Source organism: Neltuma alba, unplaced genomic scaffold (genome assembly GCF_004799145.2).
Source record: "Neltuma alba isolate B1F8T4 unplaced genomic scaffold, ASM479914v2 tig00003333_pilon, whole genome shotgun sequence".
In the NCBI taxonomy this organism is placed as follows: Eukaryota; Viridiplantae; Streptophyta; class Magnoliopsida; order Fabales; family Fabaceae; genus Neltuma; species Neltuma alba.
In genome coordinates this window covers 9263-36721 of record NW_021633240.1, presented here as the reverse complement: position 1 = coordinate 36721, position 27459 = coordinate 9263, and the positions used below count along the sequence as shown (strand labels likewise).

The 27459-nt window shown below is 30.9% G+C and overlaps 3 protein-coding genes across 3 annotated transcripts; 2 read left to right on the top strand and 1 right to left on the bottom strand.

Moving 5' to 3' along the window:
• Positions 1-719: 719 nt before the first annotated feature.
• On the top strand, positions 720-10949 carry LOC114741251 (probable inactive purple acid phosphatase 27). The gene is made up of 13 exons (XM_028929504.1): positions 720-1128; positions 2071-2158; positions 6929-7195; positions 7734-7842; positions 8171-8285; positions 8481-8613; positions 8894-9081; positions 9255-9441; positions 9514-9581; positions 9663-9759; positions 9847-10035; positions 10347-10427; positions 10603-10949. The coding sequence occupies exons 1-13, from the start codon at positions 761-763 to the stop codon at positions 10654-10656; spliced, it is 1944 nt and encodes a 647-aa protein (XP_028785337.1). The 5' UTR covers positions 720-760; the 3' UTR covers positions 10657-10949.
• A 4692-nt stretch (positions 10950-15641) lies between these two features.
• On the top strand, positions 15642-17290 carry LOC114741252 (protein JINGUBANG-like). The gene has a single exon (XM_028929505.1). The coding sequence runs from the start codon at positions 15763-15765 to the stop codon at positions 17077-17079; it is 1317 nt and encodes a 438-aa protein (XP_028785338.1). The 5' UTR covers positions 15642-15762; the 3' UTR covers positions 17080-17290.
• Positions 17291-18170: 880 nt separating this feature from the next.
• On the bottom strand, positions 18171-25014 carry LOC114741247 (tetratricopeptide repeat protein 5-like). The gene is made up of 13 exons (XM_028929498.1): positions 24858-25014; positions 24301-24410; positions 24111-24221; positions 22998-23055; positions 22732-22821; positions 21783-21877; positions 21289-21342; positions 20663-20800; positions 20328-20421; positions 19822-19915; positions 19117-19186; positions 18660-18731; positions 18171-18293 (listed from the first exon to the last, which is right to left on the bottom strand). Exons 1-13 carry the CDS (start codon positions 25012-25014, stop codon positions 18171-18173), a joined length of 1266 nt encoding a protein of 421 aa, XP_028785331.1.
• Between the last annotated feature and the right edge of the window lie 2445 nt (positions 25015-27459).

Genomic DNA, 27459 nt, shown 5'->3' with positions numbered 1-27459 from the left:
AATTTAAATATCAATTAAGATTAAAATTAACCACTTGCTCACTTTATTGTAAGACTTTTTTTAACTAACTAATACAAAGCAGCACAATTAAATTAATACCCCTAAAACATTTCAAATTTTAATTAAACACGATGAACTCTTTTCTTCATAATGGTGAATGAATCAAATTAATAAGGATCAACCGATCAAGTAACCTTTATACATATTTGTTAACGTAATTCCTTTTCACTCCAAAGAAAAAAAGAGGATCAAGTAACTTTTTTATTCGTTAGAAACATAATCAGGTTAAAACATTAATTCAGTCAACAAAAAGTTGAAAACATTAATTATTCTAATAATTTAAATCATAAAAGTATAAAAACCTTACCTTACATAGTGGGTGGGGGGAATTATTTGCTTTTATTCATTGACCCAAAATAATAAATCGAAAAGATACTGACGAACTCAAAAAGGACAACATATCGGGTTATATCTTTCTCTTACAAAAGAGGATAAAAAAAAAAAAAGATGAGAAAAACCATGAAAAGCGAAAAAAAAAAGGGACAGAAAAAAGCTGTTACCAGCCATGCAATTACCTGTGAAAAATGAAACCTTTATTATGTCAACAAAATTATCGTCAAACACACCACGTTCTCCACTACGCACACAATACATATAAATATATATATATATATATATATATATATATATATCCCCCAGTGTACAAAAAACAACATAAACCTCAAAAATCATTGGAGGCTTTGGTCTCGATATCAGATATATGTCTTCTTCTTCTTCTTCTTTTCTCATGGATTGTTCTGAGAAATGGGTTTTCAGATATTCACACATAGTCCTTCTGATGATTTTCTTCCTCCTTTCTTCTTCTTCTTCTTCACCTTTACATCCTGTGATCGGTGATACGGCGGCGTATCACCGGAACTTCACAGCGATATCTGAGTTTAGAGTACTGAACAGAAGAATCTTGAAGGATTGTTCTTCGTCCAATTCTTATCTGCAAGTGAATGTGACTTCGTCGTCCAATAATAAGTCTGGATTATCCGATGACGAGTTCGTCACCGTTACTGTTTCCGGCGTTTCTCAGCCTTCCGATGATGATTGGGTTGCTATGATCTCTCCCTCAAACTCTGAGTAAGACTATCACTTCATGCTTTTTCTTTTCATCTTGATTCGATTCATTTACATCTTGATTTTGATTAAATATAGTGTCCTTTCGGTTTTCTAATTTTAGCACTGTTGATTTCATATGAACCAACATTAAAATTTAAATATTATCAAAATATTCCTAAATACTGACATAGTTTAATTTTTTAAAAGAATAATAGTTGTAAAAAAAATCATTATTTGACATTAACAATGTTAGGATGAAAAGTAAATTTCTACCTATTTGATTCTTTATTTTTTTTGTCGTCTAAGTTTGAAGATAAATTATGAAAAGACACAAGATATGTGTGATCAACTTTAAGGTTGTCTATTGATAGATGATTCTGCCGCACATATTGTCTAGTTTTCTATGAAATTAATCAATCATTTCATAATTTTAGTTTGAGGATAAGCTTCAAGTTTCATTGGTGATGATTAATTGATTATATAGACATGCACATTTTAATTAGAATTTATTCGTGTCCACACACTACGTTTGTTCTTTAGTATCTAGGTCGTCGTTCAAATCTAATCAACACAATTTTTGGATCTGTTTTGAAGTTTTTTTCCCCCCAAGAAAAAAGAAAATAGAACTGTAACCCCTTTTTTTAAAGAAAAAATGTACTTCAAAATTTAATAAAAATAAATAATTTAAACTTATATAGGGAAAGGAAAAGACTGCATCCTATGAAATTATGTATGGAAACGCGCATAAATTGTGGACCCCACGTTACTACATTATTCTGTGTCCTTTTTTGGGTATCTTTATTCTTTACATAGTTAATGGCCTAAATTATTTATTTATTTATTTATTTATTTATTTTTATAATAGAGTCTTTTAATGTTTATGATTTGCTCCATAAATAAAACATAGGCCTCTCATTAATTATAAATATTTTAATTTAATTAATAATATTTTTTCCCATGCAGTGTAAATACATGTCTTTCTAATCGGTTATATTATCTTCAAACTGGTGATACTGCTGAACTTCCTCTTCTCTGTCACTACCCTGTAAAGGTATGCGCATATGCTTCTTTATTTATTTATTTTGTTGTTGTTATTTGATTTTAGTGTCATTATTCTCTCAGTAATGTTGATTTCAATTATATTCAAAATAAAATGAAATAAATTATGACAAAAAATTGAGAAAATAAAATAAAATAATTAAATGTGGACACTGTGCTTTCGTGGTGGTAGACCATGCCTCATTAATACTCCACCTGCCAATCATCTTTTTGCATATGTCATTTAAAACTTTCTTATTTTACTTTTACACGAAAAGGTTTAAATGATTGAAATCAATTAAAATTTTTAAAAAACAAATAAAAATAATAACAGTTATATTTAATATGTGGATTTGAAAATTTTAAAATTTAAATAGTCTGAATATACTTTTTAGTTTTCAAAATTAAATAAGCATAGGATTCTGCATAATTCATAGCTAAAATGATTTAAATGAAATTTTAATTCAGGATTTAGTTTAGAGCGTTTTATGGGTAACTTCATGTAATTACTCATTTATTTAAATTGATCTATCAACCATTAATCTAATAAAATATACAGGGGGTCAAAGTACTTAAAAAGATTTTAAAATATTCACGTCTATTAAGTCATATTAATGTAAATAATAATATTAGTTTATAAAGTTAACTGTAGAAGAATAATTTTTCATATAGTTGGTCAATCAGTTTTCACTGATTAATAAATACAAATTTTTTATTCATAAGTGAGAACACAGAAACTTTGATTTTAAATAATATATCCACATGAGACACGAAACATCTTTGAAAGCAAAACTTGATTAATTCTGCTGAAAAAAATTAATTAACCCAAAAGCTTCCATGATTAATGAATTAATTATGGATGACATTTTTGTTTATTGTTAAATAGATGTGTGAACATGAGAACATATGTTAAGAAAACATGAAATTAATTCGAGTATATTCGTTCTATTGACTTTGTGAACTTCACGTTAGGCTTTAAATATTCAATCATGTCGATTGCTTCATGCCTATATTTCAATTGATTATTTAGTGAAGTAAAAGCAACATTTTGCCTAGTTTGAATCCTTTTCTTTCTTCTTGTTAATGATTTAGACTTAGTGAAGAAAACGATGACATAATTAGAAACCTCTCGGAATTAATAGAATGATGTAGAAATAAAAAATTACTACTTTTGTTCCTTCTGGGATATTCTTAATAAATATAAAGGAGCGTTCAATTTTTTCTTAAAATAAACTTAATCTATTTAGTATTGACTAAACATCTAGCATATTATATATATAAATAGTATAAGAAATTTACAACTTGTGATAAATTTCATCATACTCACTCCGGTCCTATATAAGCTTCAATTTTAGAGATGGTCTGATCCAAAATATAAGTTTTATTTTTTAGTTGGTTTGAGTATTTATTACTTTTTATTTCCTATTTTGCTTTTAGTTAATTGTATCTAGTACTCCCTCTCTCTCATTGATATTACTCCCATATATTCTCTTTTATTATTTTTTATTTATTTTCTCTCTTATTTACTCTCTTAATAAATAAAAGCAAATTTAAAAAAAAAATATTTTTAACCTATTTAATATTTTAAACTAATTTTAACTGTTAGTTCATTAAATGTGATTCAATTATTTGAAATTTATATATATAAACGGGGAGTATATATTAGTATGTATATATTAGTATTTTTTTTTATTAGTATATTGATGTTTTTGTTTGCTTCCATTGTTTTAGCCGTGGCTTGTGATTTTGAACTAGTACTCTTTTATTCTATATTTTGATTTGATTTGGCTCATCACCTAAAGTGACATATGAACTAGACAATTTTTATTTTTGTTTTGCCATGACTATACAAATTTTATTTGAAAAAAGTATATTGACGTGTATATATACATCTACTTCATTCTTAATTTTTTTTAATTAACTCGTTACATATGTTTTTTAATACAATTTCCTTCTAATTTTTTTTTTAGTTGTTACCAGAGTTAATGATAATATTTTGGTTTAATTGCACTTTAGTAACACTGTAGAAAAGGTCCGTTACGTTTAGGTCCCTATATTTTTTAGTTTCTTTTCTTTTCTTCTCTTTTTGGGCCACTTTTAGCGTTGCATTTACTTCGTAATTTTATCGGATGTCCCCGAAGGGACTACTAGCAACCTTTAGGATTTAAAGTTGTCCACAATTTAATGGCTTGTAACTAATGACCCACCGCCATTCATTTAAACTTTTTTTCTTAATTTCTAGAATATGCGTTTGCATGAAAAATTGAAAATAGATAAATTCCCTAAAAACACAAAATATTACTTCTCGGGTCCTATTTATAAATTACTTTTAATATATTTCATTTAGACTAACACTTTAAACTTTATTAACTCTTATTTAAAATTTAATTACTTTTCAACTTTATCTCTATTTACTATACATTATATTTGTAAGAACAAAGTCAACACAATATTAAATGAAAGATAAAATTGTATATTTATATTAAAAATTTCTCTATCTGTCTTATAAATAAGATTAAAGGAGTAAACTCTGATGTATCATAGGGTTAATTCTTCTCAACATTAATATTCACTAAAAAAATTTTAATGATATTTTTCAAACTTGATGTCACAATAATTAATAATCAAAAAATAATATGATTAATATTTCAAAATAGATAATGATTTTTGGTCCCAAAACATGAATAATGGCAAAGTTTACCTTATTTTTAATAAAAGGACAAAATTTTTCAACATAAGTAAAAGAATGATGAGGTTCACTTAATTATTTTCAAAGCTATAGAATTATGGATTAATGTATATCCTCTAAGAAACGTCATTTGATTTGATATTCACAGTATGAGCAAGATTTTTTGGCCAACCATAGCAAGTTTAATTATTATTAATGCAAAGAAAATAGAAGAAACTAAAATATATATGATAACAATAATAATACCAAAAATATATAAAAACATTTTCACTTTTTAATATATATATATAAAAGAAAAGTACACTTTTAATTCTTTACAATCTTTACAAAAAATATCATTTGAGACTAATAGTGCCAGGTTTGGAGGGCAGGAAAGATATACTTCAACGTGGAAAAACCTAACTAAAATATTATATAAAATTTTTATCTGAGAGCACAGGGCTCTTAAGAAAAACCACTAGGACATTCTATTGCCTTGATAAAAACATAGATATATAAGAGGAGATGCAAGTGGCGTATTATATGGTCCCTTGTCGACATTAACAAAGGGACGTGAAGGCAGAAGTTCATTGCGTTCACGTAACCCATTTCTTTGAACGTGGCATTATTCTATCCGCAACAAAGGTCTACTCCTTTTTCTCTTTGTTTTCGCGGCGGCCGAATATTTCTAGCTTTATTCCCCTTTTTCTTTTCTTTTTTTTTCTCTCTTAAAAAATCATGTTCAAGTACTATTTCTGATATTTAATACTCCTCCGGTCCTTAATATAGGACCCAATTGGTGAGTTGGTTTTGGTCCTAAATATAAAACCCATTTTTCATATTTATCAATTTTCTCTAAATTACCTCTATGGATACTCTTTCAACCATAATCAAGTAGAAGAAGAAAATGAGGTATTAAAAAAGATGATTATGGTATTTTAGGAAAAATGTGTCACAATTCTTATAATTAACTAACTTACCTAACTTCCTTAATCTAATCAAATTAGTTAAATGGGTCTTATATTAAGGACCGGAGGAGTATAAGAACTAGTTTACTAATTTAAATAGATTTAAAAAGTTTGTTAAGTTAGTTATTTATAATAAATAGGTGTTATTTTTCTTAAAATACCCTTGTTAATCGGAAACAAGTAGATTAGGGTCTTATATTTATGATCAAAATAAAAATCAAATGAGCTCTTATATTAAACATCAGAGGTATTATATATATTTCATCATAAAATATTTTTTTAATGTGGAGCAATTTTATCTGTTTTCGGTGGATATTTTATTTAATTTAAAGAAATTTGCGCTCACTTCCATTATCATAGAAATTTGTTCTTCTCATTTTCTCTATGTTTTTTTTTTGGGTGTTTTTGGTGGAGCCTGAATTAATTTATGTCGGAACTCTTTTATCCATTGATTTAATATGATTTTTTTATTTACTTGATTATTTAGCCTTTTCTTTTTGACATTTGGCTCAATCGAAATAAAATATGCTCTTTCGAATTTTAAATATAAGATTTAATTAAAGAATTTATTTTGGTTACCTCTTTTATTTGTTCCCTTCATTTAATATTTTTGTCGTATTATTTCTTATTAATTTCACAATATTTTTTTTCTCATTCTCTTTATTTCTCACATTTAATATTCTCATTAAAAAAGGGCTATTAATTAGGTCTTGTATTTAGAACTCCATGAAGTAATCTATAATCAACAAAACCTATCAACTCTAAATGTAAAAATAATATTTTAAATGAAAAATTAAAAATCTACTCCATTCATGTTAAGTTCAAACAAATTAAATTACAGAACCTTTGAACTTTCCCACTATATATGTGCATTTGGTGTGCGTTTGTGTGGTTATAACGCATAACGAGTTAACGAGCAACACACACATCATAACTTGTTACAAAATAATTAAATTAAATATAGTCTTAAAGTTAAATATCATGAATGTACTTTTTTCTTGTTGGTTAAATTCCTTCTGATAGAAATAATTTTGTTACACATGATGAGGCATTTAAAATTACATCATGTTACTGCATTCACACATCATAATATTTTCCTAAGAAAATTTAATACTTGCTAATATATATATTCTATTAAAAAATGCAGGCACAATATATGAAGAACGATCCAAATTACCTTAGTTGCAAGAACAAGCAATGCAAGAAATCTGAGCAAGGAAAGTGCACTGTTACAACTTGCAGTGGGTCAATAAAGTTCCATGTCATCAACATTAGAACTGAAATTGAGTTCGTCTTCTTCTCTGGTGGATTCTCAAACCCTTGCATTTTGTCAAGGTCCACACCTTTGAGCTTTGCAAATCCTAACAAGCCTCTCTATGGACACATCTCAGGCATGGATTCATCCGGGTCATTGGTAAGACTCAACACGATGCCTATTACTCCCTCTGGATCTTTAATATAGAAGCTAATTAGAGAATTAGATTTCAGCTTATATATAAGTCTCGATCTAATTTGTCTCTCATATTTATTATTTTTTTTCTTAAACTGATTTATCTAACTTATAAACTAGTATATAATCTAGCGTTGCACAGGAGTATTTTATGAAGATTATGTCACATTCATTATAATTAACTTATTTATCTAACTTTTTTTATTTACCCAAATTAATTAAGTAGCTTTTATATTTAAGGACAGGAAATCGTACTATTTAATATGAGTGTGTCAGACATGCAATGAACATGATATATTTCAATGTGGATCATCTGCAATGACTATAGACTTGAGTGAAAAGAGAAACAACAAGTGGTGGGAACCACTTGAGATCTAAGTCTCATTGCTCTTTTTACCTCTCTTCAACTAAATCATGCAATTGTGAGTTAAAATCCTAATCTAATATGGTTTAGTGGGTACGTGACTTATTTTAATACAATGATGTGTGATTGGTGCTGCAGATGAGAGTGACATGGGTTAGTGGAGACAAAAAGCCTCAGCAAGTTCAATATGCAGATGGAAAAACAGAGACTTCACAAGTCACCACATTCTCACAAGATGATATGTGCAGTGAGTATCAATAGCTCAAGTGTTCTTTCACAAAAACAGATAATTATATCTGTTCTAAAAGACATATAGTAAACATGAACACAGCTAATTAGGTCACAGTTCTCACAAGAAAATACAGTCACAGATATTACTGTTGTGACATGGCATAGGTCAAATTTGAATGGTTTAGCCAACAGCTTATAGCCTAATGGCATGAAAACTCTTGTAAGTGAGAGATCAGGGGTTTAATCCTATTTTTTACCTCAAGCCATTAGTGCCCGCCTCTCTTAATAAAAAACACATTAGATTGGGATGCGACTGACCTAGTAGCATTTAATTAAAATGGCAGGTTCAGCTCTGAAGAGTCCTGCAAAGGACTTTGGGTGGCATGATCCAGGATACATTCACTCAGCAGTTATGAAAGGGCTTAAACCTTCAAGCACCTTCTCATATAGATATGGAAGGTATGCACTATACTGAAATCCAGATTATAATTAAAAATATTATCCTTTCATATTTAATGCATCAGTAACTGATTTTTGGCTTATTGATAGCCAAAAAAGTATCTTTAGGTGTTATTTTCATAAGACTTGGACTGCGAGAAACTACAATTGATTATTATGTTAAAAGCATAGTCCTTTTCCTTTTTGTTGATTCAGTGACTCTGCTGGTTGGAGTGAACAAATTAAGTTTTCGACTCCACCTGCTGGAGGATCAGATGAACTCAGATTCCTTGCATATGGAGATATGGGAAAGACTCCTCTTGATGCTTCAGAAGAACACTACATTCAGGTGCATTATTACTTATCCAGAATCTAGCAGTATCTTCACAAGTTTCTGATAAGTTAAAACTTCTATCTTATTAACACTATCCCTACAGTTAAAACCTACTTTCACGACACTTTATTCCCATATGAGAAACGAGATTCAGAGTCACATGCATTGAATTATAATGAGAAAGACTGGTTAAGGAAAAAACAGAATTATAATGAGAAAGGAGGATGAAATGTAAAAATCAGAATCAGTATGTATATGTGTACTAACCAGTTTCAGAATGTTGTTTCTGATATAGCCAGGAGCTCTTTCAGTTCTTAAAGCTATGGCTTCTGATGTAGATTCCAACAATGTAAACTCAATTTTTCACATTGGAGACATAAGCTATGCAACCGGTTTCCTCGCAGAATGGGACTTCTTCCTTCATCTTATTGCCCCTGCAGCATCCAGAGTTTCTTACATGACAGCAATAGGAAACCATGAAAGGTACTGAATTATCATGGAGTGAATAAATTTACTTGTAAACTGAAACTATTTTCCTCACTTGAAAATTCCCAGCAAAACATTGCTTCACTTCCTGTTAAATGTAAACCTAACTTGAAAGTTGAAACAATGCTTTATCATAAAGATCGTTGCTAACTTTAATGTTTATGACTCAGGGATTATGTAGATTCTGGTTCATTATATATCACTCCTGATTCTGGAGGTGAATGTGGAGTACCATATGAGACATACTTTCAAATGCCCATCTCAGCAAAGGATAAGCCTTGGTATTCAATTGAACAAGCTAGTGTTCATTTCACTGTCATTTCAACTGAACATGATTGGTCGGAAAATTCTGAACAGGTAAGTAATAATATACTAGATCTCCTTCAACCTGCTTTCTGTGTAATAATATGTTCAACAATTTTCTGGCAGTATCAATGGATACAAAAGGACATGGCCTCGGTTGATCGGAAAAAAACTCCTTGGTTAATCTTTATGGGGTAAGTGAATTTGAATTCTCAGCATAAGATATCTAGTCTGTTCTTTGTACTCACTTTAAGTTCAACATTCTCACATTTCAGACATAGACCAATGTATAGTTCCTCTAACAATGCATTTTTACCCTCCGTTGATGACAATTTCGTCAAAGCCGTAGAACCGTTGCTACTGGAGACTAAGGTAAAAGCCCATTAAGCTCCATAGTTTAGTGATTACCCATGTAGCAGATGAGTGTATATATGATAATGATGGTGAAATGTTAAACAGGTTGATCTGGTTCTGTTTGGCCATGTTCATAATTATGAGAGAACTTGCTCTATCTATCAGAGCACATGTAGAGCCATGCCTACAAAAGATGCAAAAGGAATTGATACATATGACAATAAAAACTATAGTGCTCCTGTTCATGCTGTCATTGGAATGGCAGGCTTCACCTTAGACAAGTTCCCAAAAAATGTAAGTAATTCACTGTTCTCCATTTCTTTCCCCCCCCCCTTTTGAGTTAGAGGGGCTGGCGTTAACAGCCTGAGATTACAAGTGGAATTGAACCCGCGATCTCTCACATACTGGGGAGCTTTCATACTACTAGACTATAAGGCTATCAGTTATAATAGGCCTGTCGTACTTTGTCTTCAAGCTTTAATTCCTTTTGTAAGAGAAGAAGCAAAGGACTAATAGAACTGTACTTGAGGTTTTGAGTTGAAATTATCCTTGACATGTTACATACTCTGATCACAACCAAATGGTATGTTCTTGTGCATCCACAGGTGGATAGTTGGAGTCTGAAAAGGATTTCTGAGTTTGGTTATTTACGAGTACACGCAACAAGGAAAGAGTTAAATTTAGAGGTATGTTAGAAAGCTTCTTTAGTAAATGTTAACGTATACAGATTAAGCAGTTTAGAAGGATTTTACATGGCAATGCTATGATATTTTTCTGTCATTTTGTTTTGCCCTTAGAATCATTTCTGTGGTGTATGCACTTGAAATAGAAGTGTAATGTCTCTCTTTTTGTTTATTGCAGTTTGTGAACGCAAAAACAAAACAAGTTGGAGACAGTTTCCGCATTACAAAGTGAAGCTAAAGTCATTTAGATATTTACTGATACAGGTCAACAGAAAAAAGTTCACAATTACACATACAGGATACATACATATATATATATATATGTATATATCTACATACGTAGATATGTATGTATGTGTATGCACACAGATAGTACTTAAAGGTGAAGAAGAAGGTAGCGATTGCTGCAGAACAGTTACACAATGTTAGGGCTTCAGCTTCTTGTGTCTTTTAAAGTTGTCTCTGTAAATTTGGAATGATGATAGAACGTTAACCTTCTTTTTTATATATTAAACCTTCTATATATGTTGCGTTTTCGCTTGGTCTAGTTTAGTTTTCTCGGAGCACTAAAAAGTTAAGTGTTTCTATTACCTTGGCGAGAAACTTTTTGGTATCTATGCATAGTTACATTAAAATTTTGACCAATTTTTTGGCCAAAAAAAAGAGACTAATTTAATTTAATACATCATGTTTAAGTGAGGATCATGAATTTTGCACTAAAACCAATGATTGTTCGCAGTGTCTCTATTATTCCCAGCAAAAATAATAGGTCCTCCTGTCCTTATTAATTAAGGACTTCTTACACAGTTACAAGTCTTTTAATATAACATAGTTTGTATAAGGGAAAATGGCAATTAGGTCCCACTCAAGGAAATTAAATACAAAAAGGTCCCTTGAAATCATGAAATTATTTTAAAGTCCCAAAGATTTTTTTGCATTAAATTTTATTTATTTACTTACCAAATTACCCTTCTCTTTTTTTTTTTTTAAGTTTATATTGACAACTGAAAGAGCAGTGGTTGACAACTCAGGGTGTAAGGATTAACAACTATCGCGGCTGGTTTGACAACTTATGGTGTGATATGCTGCTGAGAAAATGTGTTGTCAAACCAGCCGCGATAATTGTCAATCATTGCACCCTGAGTTGTCAACTACTACTCTTTCAATTGTCAATACAAATCTAAAAAAAAAAAGAAGGGTAATTTGGTAATTAAACAAATAAAATTTATTGCAAAAAGGTCCCTTAGGACTTCAGAATACTTTCATAATTTCAAGGGACCTTTTTGTATTTAATTCCCTTGAGTGGGACCTAATTGCAATTCTCCCTTTGTATAAAGTGGAAACTTTTTCCATCTAACATATCCCAACAAACTATAAAATTTTCTAATTAATTAAACAAACTCTTCTACCTAATTACTTTTGTTAAAGATAATTTTGATATTTTATATAAAATAATTCATTTTAACTGACTTCCTTAATTTACATAAACTTGTTAATAGGCAGTTAGGAATAGGACCAAAAGGAGTAATATCATTAGCAAAAATTGAAGGTGCGCTTGCACAATAAAAGCAAAACTTAATTATATAAGGCATATTTGATAATCTTGTTTTACTTTTGGACTGATTCATGCTGGGGATCTTGTTAATTTTTTTTGAGATATTTTTTTAATATTATATATATGTTGTATGTATGTACGTGTAACACAAAGGGTCCACTAACACTAACCCCTCCCTCTTCCCTAATTTATATACTGATCCTTTAGTATTATTCTTTAATTTCTCACCTACCCCTCCATAATTTTTTTCTGCAAGAAAGGCCTAAATAATAATTAAGAAGAAAATGGTAGTTAGAAGAGACTTGATTTTTCTTAAACAAGGTTTATGGCTCAAATTTTATATATGAAAAAAAATCATACAATAAAAATGTTATCCCTATAATTAGTCCTAGCGATGCTAAACTTAACTCTAAAATACCATATACTAAATAGATGTAATAAAGAAAAAATAATAATAACTAATTTGTGTGTCCTTGTTTTATGAATGATTCAAATCTTTAAATCCAATATACTTTTACCCAAGCTTTAATATGAAAGGTTTTATATCATATATTATATATAAAACATAGTAAAATTTATAAAATAAAAAATTCTATTATTTATAAGTTATAAATATATAGAACAGAAACGTTATAATTTTAGTATAGCATGTGTGAAGCATGTTTGACACTTGCATGCTACCAAACCTATAAAAAGTTAATACTAGAAAAATATAACTAGACTGACACATCACTGAGGTGCCATGTTCCATTTTAATGATTATTACAATATAATGAAATTAATTGAATGTTTGGAGCCCATCACTTTCATTCAATTAATTAAATATAATTTAAGGTAGAGAAGTATCTTTCAATCAAAAGAAAGGTAGCTAGAGAGGCTTCATAAAGGTGTGACGAAGAGAGCATTGTGTTCCTCTCATAAACAAATGAATCCTAAAAACGTGTTTGTGTCTCCCTTTCTTAGGCAATTTGAAAATGGCCATGTTTATGGATGCGAGAGCTGATTGATGTGATTTCTTTAGTTGTTATTTTTTCAAGATTATTGATGTGATTTCATGTGAACAAGCAATGGCCTAAAATAGATAAATGACAATTTAGAACCAATAAAAAAAGTAGTATGATACTTTAAGACTTAATTTTCAAAATGTCAATTAGAAATTTTGAGGGTTTAATTTGAACAATTAACAAAAGAAATTAACAAAAAAGACTATGAGAAAATTAATTATTTAGTCTAGGTTTAACTCAAATAATAACCTAGTGTTATTGTACGAAATGTTACATAGTGCAAATAAATTTTATTAAGTTTCAACTATATAATCCTTTGGTTATCCCTCCATTTATGACTTGATTAGTACAACATAGTTTTTTGAGGAATTAGATGATTTTATGAAAGTGTAGAGACCAATGGAATAAATGATTGAAATTTGAGAGACTGAGCTGGAATTAAATTTCAGATGTTGAGTTTAACTAACTGATGAATTTTTCCATCACATATACAACTTAGAAATGCTGTAAAACTAAGTTGGCAATTTCATAAATTAAGTTGACAATTTTAGAAGAAGTTCAATTAGGATCATCTTCAATTAACTAAGTCTTCTTATGTGTTTTCTCCCGACGATGCCATTGGATGTATTATTTTTTGAATTTAGCCTCCAATATTTTAAAAAATTAAAAAGTAGACATGAAAATTGCTTAATTAATAATCATCTCCACTAAACATTTATGATCGCCAATTTAGCTTTTCATGAGGAGTTTCAACTTATATATGTGAATAAGGATGTTTTGGTTAACTGACATTTTATATGACAAGTTAGTAAACTTACCAATATTTTTTTTATCATAAATTATTATTGTTCATAATTTTCTTTCCCACCTAAATTACTGCTTTCTACCAAATTAGAGTAACAAACAGATTGCCTTCTCCCAAATCAGGTTAGTTTATGTGCATCTCACACTTCCCCAAAACTTTTCTTCTTCGCTCCTGTTTCTTAGCTCTCTTTTATTTCAGTTTCATATTATTTTTTGCCGACCAAATGGCCACCAAATCAAGGGTTTCTTAGGGTTTACCCACTAATCTTGTGCCATGTAGCAGAAGCTGCACATGAGACTTCTTCATGTGATCACGAAGAAAGTTTGAAGTACTTTATATTGTTGATTTCTTATGCCTCTATACATCAATTTAACGTTTTATTTAATCAGGTTTTGAATATTATGTTTTCAAAGGTTTTATATATTATGACTATTATTTCTCATTAATACAAATTTCAATTAATCTGAGTTAAATTTTACTATTAGAGAATCAATCATGAAGTGTTTCTCAAATAAGTATACATGAAATCCTTTTACGTATTCTCTGTTTTTTTTCCCTTTATTTCTTATTACTCTCTTAAGTATCAAAAGTTTCTTTTTAAAAGTAATAAAAAAACACATATTAATAGATAAATTAAAATATAATGAGTAGTTAAATGTTAGAAAGCACATTTGTGAGATTAATGCGATTCATGTGAGCCAACAACAAACAAAAGTGATGTTGCACCATATCATATTAATTAAACACTAATCTCACATGCATTCTCTCCCATGCTGCTTTTCTTGCTGTTTAATATTTCTGCATTCCAGAAATGTTGCAACATTTGGCAAAAAGTGAGATTTATATGTGGCATAATCATATATATATGCTCATGTTTCCAAGAAAGGTGGACTCTGTGTCTAGGTACCTTGCATCTATTATCATATAGACATAAACAAATTTGGTTGTTGTGACATGCATCAAAATATCTATTTATATCAAGAACCTTGAGATCTAAATTGCCTATATGCTCAGCGTATCATTTTGTCTATTTATCAAGGCACTTGAGATCTACATTGCTTATATACTCAGACAGTGTTTCTTTTATTTGTTACAAGTTTCTTTTCTATTATTAGAGATAATCCTATTCAAAATATTTTTGAATACTCAGCTAATATTATGAGCAGTCATATATCCTAAATTTATTTTCTTTTCCTTTTTTTATCCAGTCCTAAAAGTCAGTTAAGAGATTTTTTTTATAGCCGTAAATATACTACTCATGTTAATTTTATATAATTGTTTTCCTTAAATTATTTCTATTAATACAAATATTAAAGGAATTTTTTTAATGGGATAGTTTCCAATACAAGTAACTAAAGATAGTATTTAAAAAAAATAACACATATTTTTTTTATAAATAATTAACTTAACTATCTTGATCTCTATAAATTAATTATCCCATATAGAGAAATTATTAAATTAAAGTGCTATATTTGAAACAATCTATCTTTTATAGCAAGTTGCCTGCGATAATATAAAGTCAAATAATATAAAATTAACATGGCATCACAGCAGCAATGAGTAAGTCTATTGAGAATTAGAGTATTACATAGTCGTTGTCTAGCCTCTCATTTTATGGACAGAATTAATTTTGATTAGCAATTGGCAGACAGCAATATAGTACTATAGTATTAATGGAATGTTAGTGACACCTTAAAAGGACAAGACAATAATGATGAAGAAATGTATGAGGTGCTAATACTAATACATAGGTTTAGCCTAAGAACAAGTTTCCATTTTGTTGGTAGCCGTTACACCTACATTATATCCTTCTAACCAATTACCCTTCTTTCTCTTCTCTTCACTCTTTCGGTATTTCCCATCTTCCAAAATCTCTCTCTCTCCCCCCCTCCCCGTCTCTCCCCCTGTGTATGTACGCGTGTGCATCCTTATTTCCTTCTTTAACTCGTCTCTGATCAAACTTGAAATAATCCAATGAACTCCCACGTTTCAAAGTCCAAACTTTCTACTTCATTATTGCTCTCTGTATCATCAAGCTGTACCAGCAGCGAAACTGAAGAAACCAGTCCCTTTTCTCTGCAACACACGAAGCTTCAACTACCCTTCACACCTATTTCTAAATCCTTCTCTTATCGCCCATTGGCCATTCTTTCTGGACATATTGCCTCTGTTTCTTGTTTATCACTATGTGGGGACTACATTCTGAGTGCCTCTCAGAGCAAGGACATCATCGTATGGCAAAACCCAGATTTCAAGTTTCTCAACAAGTTCGGACATGGAGATGGGTCGGTTAAATCCCTCGTCACGGCCGGAAATAAGATCTTCTCGGCTCATCAAGATGGCAAAATCAGAGTATGGAAGGTTTCTAAGAGCTCAGAGAATGTGTTCAAGCTTGTGGAAACTCTCCCGACAACGAAGGATTATTTGGGGAAATTCATGAAGCAGAGTAACTACGTCCAAACAAGAAGACACCACAAGCGACTGTGGATTGAGCATTCAGATAGTATCTCCTGCTTGACGGTATGTAATGGTTTGATCTATTCTGGCTCATGGGACAAGACGCTCAAGGTGTGGAAGTTATCAAGCTTCAAGTGTTTGGAATCCATTAAAGCTCATGATGATGCCATTAATGGCTTAGGAGCATGTAAAGGGGTTGTGTATTCTGCATCTGCAGATGGAAAAATCAAAGCTTGGGGAAGAAAAGAGGGGAATAAGATGAAGAACAAGAAGAAGAAGATCTCACATTGTTTAAAAGGGGTTTTAAAGGGTCGTCAAGATTCAACCTTTAATTGTGTGGTTGTTTCTCCAGATGGGAAATGTATATATGGAGGGGATTCTAATGGTTTTATAATTGAATGGGAGAAAATTGAGGATTTCATCACTCAAACCAACTTCGATCCGAGGAACCACTGCCTTAACCAATTCAATGAATCATGGAAGCTTGTAAGCACAACAAGAGCACATGAAATGGCTGTTTTGTGCATGTGTTTAAGGGGGAAGATTATGTTAAGTGGATCTTCAGATAAGAATATAAGAATTTGGAAGAGAGAGGGATCTAATGGCGGGCTTTGTAAAATTGGGGTAATAAGTGGACATAAAGGGCCAGTGAAGTGTTTGGAGGCATCTAGCAGAAATACAAGTGACGGTGGTTTTTTCCTTTATAGTGGAAGCATGGACAAAAGCTTGAGAGTTTGGTGGGTTCCCATGAATATTAATGAGGAAGATACAGAAGAAAATTCTAGTGCTATTGCATCAAGGCCTGTGAATCAATCCATCATTTCCTGTTCATAAGTTGATACCAAGAAGATAGAAGATCTGATTTTTTTAAGGAAAAATTACTTCTTTAGTCCTTAATACTTTAATCTGATTTTTAATTATGTTTTTGTAGTTTTTTCTAATTAAGTCTTTACAATTTCATCAATTGTAGGCATTAGTCCATATATTCATATTACGTTAGTTAGAACTGATATGAATGAAAGTTGAGTGCGAGTCTCATCGTCTGAATGTCATTTAATTTACAAATTATCTACTTCCCATTAAATTTCACATATTATGAGATATAATCTGCATAATGTTGAGGCACATGTTTTTCCCCCAACAATATTGAGGCAAATGTTATCGAAAAGTAATCCATTTTCTCTTTGAACTAGTTACGGATACGGCGATGACTCTTGAATTGAGGGAGAAAAAACCAGTACTCAAATTTTCATCCAAAAATTTTGATATAAAAGGCATTTCTTTGATGTAAAGAATGAAAGGAAATAGAGACATTTTAATTACTTCTTATTCAACAAAATTAATATTTATTAAAGAGATAAAAAAAACATGTACCAAATTAAAAATCGAGTAAAAGTATAAATACATGAATAATAATTTTGTAACTAATCAATTAAAAGACATTTTGTCCAATCAATCATCAATTAACTTCATACTTAAAAATCTTATAATACACAATTCATTTTAAAATGGACCAGGTCGAGTTAAGACAAGGTCATTGATATGGACAATCATTACAAAAGAGAGAATGGCTGAAAATTAAATGCGTTATAGTATCTATTAATTAGCATATTAATACTCTAATAATCATCAATCATCAACTTTATACCATTCAAAATGATTTTGTAAGTTTTGGTCAAAAAAAAAAAATGATTTTGTAAGTCACCGATGCCAGCATGACCCCAGTGGCTAGTGGTCAAAAGACATATTGTTTATTTCCGATTCATAAACAAATAGCACTCAAAGTGTCAAGAGATTTCACTATAATTAGTGAATTTTGGGAAAACGTAATTGGCATTAATTTCCTCACCTAAGATTTAAAATCCCCTCACAAAAGTTCATGTTGCACACAAACAACCAAAGAAATGGAGCTCATACTAATGTCATCATGATGTGCATATATGTCGTGCATATGTAGATGAGTGAACAGCCTGTTGAGGAGTCACAGCTTTTCCATTCACAAGTACTTGTTCCGGGAAGTCCACACGTATAGACTTGAATTGGTAGCACTAATGTAAGATAATACACACATAACGCAAAGGTAAATACTTAGAATGTATACGAACTATGGAGACTAAAAAAACAGGAAATTATTAAGAAAATTAATTAAATATAATTATTTATAAAAAAATTATGTGTTGGCATTCCTAAAATATTTTTTTGTTAATTATATGTAGTGGAACTACCTCTTTTAACGGAAGTCTTAACATGTGCAATTACTAAGGATATTTTGGAGGGAAAATGATAAATTTGAGAGACCAAGTGGATTAAAGTCTTATATTTAGGACTAAAATGAACCTCTTGTCTAACTCTTATATTAAGAACAAGAGATTGTAATAAATTCAGGTGAGCATGAATTGGATAAAAAAGCATACCTTCCCCTTGCATGAAAAATCAACATGGCGGAATTTAGGGTCAAGCAGGGTCAGCCAATCTGCTTCTTTGATCTGAAAAAGAAGTTGAAGCAAAATACCAATAAGAGATATGCTTTTGCTTTCTTTCCCCTCTCCTTTTATTCTCATGTTTTGGCTATGCTCTTCACCACCAAGCATGTAACTTTAAATTCAAGCCTTACCAAATCCTCTTTGGGTACTCCAAAAGAAGTATAATGCAGTATTCTTCTCTAAGCAGATTTTGAGTACATAATGATAACTTAAGTGTGTCTTACTAGTTTAAAAACACACAAACATCCAAATGACTCAGCTTAAACTCCAATCCCACTCGTTTATTACCCTAAAGTCCTTGATGTATGTTGAGGAAAAAGAAATCTGTGCCTAAATCGCATAAGGAGGAGAAAGAAAGTAGGATAAAACTGCAGAAACCAATGCTTACCACATCCTTACGCACACCATAAACTGTAAGAACGAAGCAAGTTTGATTTGAATCACGAAGCAAGTAGTATCTGCAGAACGAAACAAGTAACATAGGATGCCAAAATTGGCTCCCAAATCAGTTTCTAAGCAGTTTTTCACGTTCAAAATTTAAATCACTTGCTTACCCAATTCAAATTGACACAATGTTCATTGTCTTTCCAAAGAATTGAAGTTGCAAGATCTCCAAGGTAAAAAAATGAAGTGTATATCATGATCAGACAAGATTTATAGTTTCAATTTGACCTTTTGTAGCTTCTTTGTTTTATTTATTTTTTATTTATTTATTTTTGCCTTTTAGTATGATTTAATAATTTCATTATTCCACACAACCATTGCTTTGTCTTCCACTAGCATTACTTCACAGGCCCATTGCTTTTGATTTAACAAGTCATTTCCCTGTCTACAGTTTTGGGTTCAAGTTACACACATGAATTATCTCAATGACAACACTAGCGCATGCACAAACGCACACAATGTGCTTGAATAGGAAAAAAATTCTATACACAAAAAAAAAAAAGAATAAAAATCAATACTCTTAAAAGAATCAGCATATAATGCATAGACCTCTGGTTCACCATGCAATGAAATGGTAACATCATCAGCCATGAAAGCACTTTGGACATAATTCAAACATGAAGGCAATTCTCAGGATATGAGAACTTACAGGGGAACATCAACGTCATTCATAACAAAGCTCAATACCCTCCCGTCCACGGCTACCGCTCTGTTCAAACCGTTCAATAAAAGGTCTAATGTAGCTCTTTTGTATGATGAATTCACTTTCATCAGGAAGAATGAGAATGCAGTGAGTTTATTAATCAAATACTACTCTGTCCCTTATTATAAAATCCTTTTAACTAAATTGCACGGTTTAAGAAAACAATTAAAATTAGTTAAAAGTAATTAATATGTAGTAGATGCAATTTTTTTCAAATATACCCCTATATATAAATGGGTAGATATGAGAGAGTTATAGTGAAATAAGTGAAGAAAGAGAATATATTAAATGTATTAAGTTAGGGGTAAAATAGGTAATAATACATTAAATGTTCAGACAAACTAAAAAAGATCTTATAATAAGGGACAGAGAGAGAGAGTATTATTCAAAACAAGAAAAACAGAATGGTGAGGAGAGGCAACAAAATTTAAAGACGCTATGAGCTGAAATGCATAGTTCAAAAGGTAGCTTACATCTAACAGAAGCCAAAGATGAGGCCAATCTTGCCTTTCCCTTAGATCTTAGATGCCCCCGCTGCATATAAATCTTTTATGAAACACAAGAACTCCAATATCAGATAAATTACAAAAATAATTTCTTGGCTGTCATCATTCACTTTCATACTTCTTGTTTGGTGAAGCGGAGAGCAGGAATGGGGATAAACTAGAATAAACGATTAGTGCAATTACCAACTTCTATCATTATATGAATCCTCCATATTAGGAAATCAAATTACCAAAGCAAATCGAATAAAAATAGCAATCAATGCGATTTTTTTTTTTTTTACCCTCATCAGATTATCCAGCTTGTCAAGTAGATTGACTATATTCTGAACCTCGGTGGCAGCATTCAGAGCTGGGTTCTTTGAAATAACAGCTTCAAATGCACTGATGGCCCCCTCATAATCCTCTAGATATCTGAATAACTGTAACAATCATGTATGACAACAATTTACAAGCACAGTCATAACTAAATACTATTGGTATGGAAAAAAGAAGATGCGCAAAGCATACAGTATGAACGATTTTGACAAAGTTATTTTGTGTCTTTTGTTAGTAAATTACCGAATGACTATATTCCTAATTTTAAGCTGAAAAACACTTTTTCATGGTTAAACATTTTTCCTATGCTCTTTTCCTCACCAAAGATGTCAAATCAAACACAAAGCTCGTGAGAAATTTCAATTTTTGTGTGTTTAGGTTCTACTAAAATCAACTGATAGTGAAAGTAACTAGAACCTAAGATAATGGACACAAGACCATGCCCGATAATGATAGCATAATGTTAGGCTTTGCAGCAACTAATCATCATGATCGTGAATTCCACATTAGAGAACAAATAAAGGTTTTGGAAAGATTGAAAATATAGTTACTTACAAAAGCACAAACAGAGGAGGAGGAGAAGTGCACTTACTTTGGCATTATTAAAGGATAAATGTGGATTGGACTTCATTGTTTCATCTTTATCCTGGTATACACAAAAAAGACATTACGTCTTCTGTGTTATTAAAACAAAAACCCACAATTCACTGGCAGTAATACACAGTATAATAATCTCTGGGGATTTTCTTAGGCAAAGTCTGCATGTTCTTTTATCCTGCCAACAGAAAAACATATATAATACTCCTCCGGTCCTAAATATAAGACCCTTATACACACTGGTATAAGGGTATAAGGATCTTATGGAACCCAAGCCAAGCCAATATGGACTGAACATATATGTCTGATATTGATTTTGACTCAATAAAACAGAAGACAAGCATTACGTCAACTGATGCAACATATTGACAAATTAAAACACACAAAACTGAAAATATATTAAAAAAACTATAATGGAAGTAACAACAAAAAAGGAGATAAATTTATTAAATACACAAACTACTATGGTTAAGTTTTCAGCATACTCACAGCATTTAGATATGCTTTTAGAGAATCTAAAAGTTTGCTATCATCCCGAGCTCCAGAGACCAAAAAACTTGTAAAACATGCATTTCCTAAATTATCTGCCAGGAAGATCAGTATGATGTCAAAACATATAAATGTTGCCATTTATTTTAGGAACAGCCGCGTATAATAAAGTGAACAAGGAGAAAGGAAATTGGGCCACTTATGTGCAATATTCATTCACATCATAAAAACTGAATTTGATCACCACAGGGCATGTTAGGACTGGATATCAATTGGGTGTCTCGTGTTAAATATCTTGGTCGCAACAAGTTGGGCATGATTAACATTTATACTCCAACTTCAAGGGATGTGTGAGAATACAAGTGTAAATGGCCTTTCATTTATTATATAGTAGGTGTTAGTTGCACCAAGCATAACTTATAACTTACTAAGGCTCGCTCCCTTTGTATAATACATTCCTTCTCAATGAAATAAACAATGCGTTTTGAACTATTCTTGTCGAGAATTCCAACTCAATTTCCCCCACCCACAAAGAGAAGACAGAGGAGGGAAATCCAGCATAAGAGACAGATGACAGCAAAGCCTCCCCATCCCTTGGCTCTCCTCTCCCCTCACTCCCCTTCCTCTGCATTGTTCTGCATCAACATGATGTTTTATTTCAATCACTGCCAGGGAAAGAAATAAAAGTATTTTGTTATCTTCGTTAGTATGTTTTGTTCTGTCATTGACATCTCTGTAAACAGCCAACTTTCCCACATCATACAAGATCATATATGACTCCTTGCATTCCCTGAGAGGAGATAACTTATATAATGGAGCTCAAATAAAGACAAGGTGATATGAACTTCAAATATTCAGGGTGATTTTTGGGTGAATGAGTACACTTTTTGCTTGATACCAAATCAGGGTTTTTTCTTTGAATACATGTTAGTAGTAAAAGAAATCTTACACCAAGAATGCCCATCCTTGACATCCAAAGCAATAGCTTCCTTGGCATGTCGAATGCTTTCCTCAAGAAGTTCTGCCTCATTCTTAGCACCTGAGAAGGGACAAATACGTAGAAATCCAAATAGTACTTGCATTATAAAAAGAACCAAAGTAACTAGTCCACAAAGACCCTATATGCAATCTAACAACTTTACAACTTACAATTACCAAGGAATTTGAACAGCTTAAAAGATATTGAATGATAAATATTACAATTCAATCCCTTACCTTCTGACATTTTTCTAGTAAGCATTGATAATTGACAAAGAATCTTCTTATCAGGACCCTGAAAGAACAACCAGTGTCTATCATTAAGTCAATCAACTCACAAAATCTGAACCAGAGCAATGCAAAACTGAAACTTGGAAAGGAAATTTATGGCCTTTAACATATGTGTGTGTGTGTGTGTGCAAATGAAATTTTAAAATCATAGACATATTCAGTCATCACAGTAAATTTCTTCTCTGTAACAAAATTTTCTCTACAGGTAATATCAAAAAATCAAGAAGAAAACTACTACATCAAGATACCATCTCAATCAATCTAGAAAAACCGAAATAGCTGGAGCACTTATTAAGTGGCATAGCAGCTACGAAAAAAGATATTTAAGCATTTGTATTAGGAGAGGCCAAAAAAGTACTTTTTATATCATTAGAGTGTAAAATCGGGTGCAAGTGTTTGTTATTCTTTATTCTGGTAGCACTACATGGTAGTAAATAGTAGAACAGAATCAATGTGCTATCTATTCATTAGGGACTCTATTATTCTTTTGTCTCTCCTCTCTATTGTTGTTATTCAGTCAAGCAAAAGCCACCCCCCGAGGAAATCCATGTGCTCACTGAACATCAAAGAGACGCCTTATGAACAATCATAGGCCGTATCAGATTTAACCACAAACGCTTGTTCAAGAAAATCCAAGCATTCCACTTCAACTAGATGGCCCTCATCGAACCAAAGAAGTCATTACTCTATAGAATTTTGCCATCCTCACTTAAAATATTGATTTTGCTTTCTACTCAAGCTACAATGAAGAATCTCAAATATATATATTCAGGGAAAAAAAATAATCTCTCTCGTTTATTTGTTTATCTATGTTCACCTTTCCGGGTCATTTTGTTCTCCCATGGTGACAATTAATCAATATTAAAAGTTTCAAATCTATCAAGCTCATAATAGAATCCCATCGTATGAACAAGATCAGGTAGGCTAAAGTCATGGTTGTCATTCAATAAGTTTCCATCCATCAACAAGAGGAAAAAAACAAAAATAACATGCAATTGGCTCTACAACATATCATCTTCAATTTCGGCCAAGTACTAGGAATTTAATTTCAGCATTAACCTTGCTTAATGCAACACAGAGACAGTCCTTTGCGGCAGGTAGATCTCCTCTCTCATAAAAGCAGTTACTTAAACATAACCAAGCGTCAGCAACTGGTGGGCTTAACTTGACCTGGTGCAAAGAAATAGGAGAGTCGGTCATGACCGTGTATACGCCTAGACGCAAAAACTAACAATTTCATTGTACTTACTGAATGAAATAGGTGATCCTCTGCTTCTTTGCTATAGTGAGGGCACATATCCAATATCTTCCCTCTCAGATATTTAAATGTTGCTTGTTCCAAGGGTAACTTTCTTTCCTCTAGCAAAGGGGATCATTTATGGTTTTTTTTTTAAATAAAAAAATCAGTGAAATGAATTTTGGATATTTTGACTAAACCCAAATCAAAATTTGCATTATTCAATAAACAAAGCTAATACATTTTAGTCAGCAAAAGAAACAAGACAAAAGAATGATAGCAAAAAGAAAAGTATTCCTCTTGAACTCACTAAATCAGAGAATATATCAACAGAACCAAAACTTTACTTCCCTCACTCTACCCCACACCCTCAGTCCACTATATTACCCACTAACTAACAGCCTCCCTCACCCCACAAATATCACATCATAGCATTTCACATCCATTTTTAATTTTGTTCAATTTTCTCAATCCCAATACCCCGTATGATCCCATTTTAGACGAATACACAGAATTTATCAGAACAAGAGAAAACTGTGTATTACAAGAGAATGGAAAAGAAAATTTACCAGGAGGAAGAGAATCAAGGATTTTCAGAGCAACATCAGATTGTTCTTGCAATTTGGAAATTTTATCATCTTCATTCTCCCCATAATTTGCTCGGGTGAGGTAAAGATCTGCAGCAACTTCATAGGCGCTCGCTAAAGAGTCAGGTGTGTTGCTCATGTCAGCGAAACTGAACAGACTCTTCACTTGAAATTGAAACTTTGCGAGCAAGCCGCTGAAACTTGAGAGCCAAGCAGCTATATGTGCATATACGAACACATGTATAGAGTAACTAGACACCGTAGCCCGTGGGTTCAGTTGACACGTTGATCTTTTTTTTTTTTTTTTTTGACCAGCAGCACGGATACATTGATCATTATATTTGTTTGTTACCTACCCATTTCAGTTTTACAACGTTTTCTTTTCCAGAAATATTTCGATTTGCCTAATTTTTTATTCATTTTTTAAAGGGAGAATTACAATGAGATCCCAAATAATTAAAAAACAAGTTCCAGAGGTTGTCATTCTCACTGTAAGACTTGTTATTACAGGCTGCTCAGGTTGTTATTTGAGACTTTGTAGTGATTATTTCTTTTGTGTGGAACTTGAATGTAATTCTCCCTTTTTTAAATAATGTATGAAATATTATTTGTTTGTTAACTGCATGTATCAGTTTCTCCATATATTTTGCTGGAATTTTTATTTTTAGCTTGACTTTTCCGAAATTTGTGGCTGATGGGCAGTTTAAAATAAACCGTACAGTCTTCTACCAAACAAAAAGAAAAAACCGTATAGTGTGTTTTTCCTTTCTTTTAACTGAATATTATGTTACTGTTATTATTTTTTCATGTTATTCGATGGTTATTGTTAGCTCATATATATCTTTTTTTTTCCTAATTAGATAAATGATAAACTATTGGTTTTTCTAATATAATCTAGTAAAAATTAAATAAATAGATGATAAACCCTTGGTTTTTCTTATATGATATAATGGAAATAAAATTATAGAATAAAGTAAAATGTTAGTAAAAATAAGTAATATATAATAAAATTTATTCTAAAAAGTTAAAAAGAAAAAATTAAACAATAGGATATAAGTTTTTGAAATCATATATATATATATATGTGTGTGTGTGTGTGTGTGTGTCATTTTTCTCCACATAATAGAATATCAGCTCAGCCATAAATTTGGGAAATATCTAATGAAATTTATTACTGAATTATTTTCTGCACTCAAAATTAAGAAATCCATATTTTCCTCACATTTTGTTCATAAATATTTTGATTTGGCTAGGTTTTTCCAAATTTGAGGTTGTTGGTAACCGAAAAAATTGATTTCTGAGTTTTTGTGTGTGTTGATTGTGTAATTATGTTAGTTCTGAACTAATTAGTTTTTGAATTTATTTTTTTGCGCTGATTGAAATAAATGTCTAACTAATTGCTTTTTTGTGTGTAAATTAATATGCAAGGGATATAATCAAAGCCTGTTATTCCTTAGTTATTTATGTAGATGACCTTTTTTTTTTTTTTTTGAAATATGGCTGTTTACCTTAGTTTGGCTGAGATTTTGATATTGGCAAGTTTAAAATAAATTTTTTATGGGAAATTTTTTTAATTATTTTTAAATAAAGCACACTCCTTTTTTCAATTAAATAAATTATAGAATATTAGTTTCTTAACTGCCCATAAAATATTAGTCAAAATTGTGGGAGTTATTTATTGTTTTTGTGGGGAATATAAAATAAAAACGGAACTGAAAAATGAGACTTCTAATTTTCATGTAACTGCCAACTGAACTTGCAAATTAAAACTAATTTAGTTTAAAAATTAGTGTGTTGTTTGTGGGGTGAGTTTTTCTAAAATTGTGAGATAAATGAGATCTTCCGGCAAACCAAAAAAGACAAATGAGGTCATTTTTGAATTTGAGTTAAATCAACATATATGAATTTGGAAAACTTCTAATGCTGTCTACAAGGAAAATTTATTTAACGAGTCATCTCTTTTGCTATTTAATAGCTCATATATATCATTTTTCCTAATTAAATAAATGATAAAATATTGGTTTTTTCTAATATAATGTAGTAAAAATTAAATAAATAAATGATAAAGCATTGGATTTTCTTATATGATATAGTGGAAATAAAATTATAGAATAAAGTAAAAATTAAGTAAAAAAAAGTAATATATAATATAATATATTGTAAAAAGTTAAAAGACAAAAATTAAACTATAGGATATAAGTTTTTGAAATCACACACACACACAGAGATATATATATATCATTTTTCTCCACATAATAGAATATCGGGTCAGCTATGGATTTGGGAAATATCTAAAGAAATTTATTACTGAATTATTTTCTGCACTCAAAATTAAGAAATCCATATTTTCCTCACATTTTGTTCATAAATATTTTGATTTGGCTAGGTTTTTCCAAGATTGAGGTTGTTGGTAACTGAAAAAATTGATTTCTGAGTTTTTTTGTGTGTTGATAATATATCAACGTTATTAATTTTTTAAGGGGTAATTATGTTAGTTCTGAACTAATTATTTTTTGAATTTATTTTTTTGTGCTGATTGAAATAAATGTCTAATTAATTACTTTTTTGTGTAAATAATATGCAA

Excerpts from the sequence above, each read along its gene's own strand:
- LOC114741251 (XM_028929504.1), top strand. The coding sequence starts at position 761 with ATGTCTTCTTCTTCTTCTTCTTTTCTCATGGATTGTTCTGAGAAATGG. Across the intron at positions 9,442-9,513 it reads GGTCGGAAAATTCTGAACAG|TATCAATGGATACAAAAGGA; the intron begins GTAAGTAATAAT and ends ATTTTCTGGCAG. Across the intron at positions 9,760-9,846 it reads CGTTGCTACTGGAGACTAAG|GTTGATCTGGTTCTGTTTGG; the intron begins GTAAAAGCCCAT and ends AATGTTAAACAG.
- LOC114741252 (XM_028929505.1), top strand. The coding sequence starts at position 15,763 with ATGAACTCCCACGTTTCAAAGTCCAAACTTTCTACTTCATTATTGCTC.
- LOC114741247 (XM_028929498.1), bottom strand. The coding sequence starts at position 25,014 with ATGAGCAACACACCTGACTCTTTAGCGAGCGCCTATGAAGTTGCTGCA. Across the intron at positions 21,878-22,731 it reads CAAGGATGGGCATTCTTGGT|ATAATTTAGGAAATGCATGT; the intron begins GTAAGATTTCTT and ends TCTTCCTGGCAG. Across the intron at positions 21,343-21,782 it reads TAAAAGCATATCTAAATGCT|GATAAAGATGAAACAATGAA; the intron begins GTGAGTATGCTG and ends TGTGTATACCAG.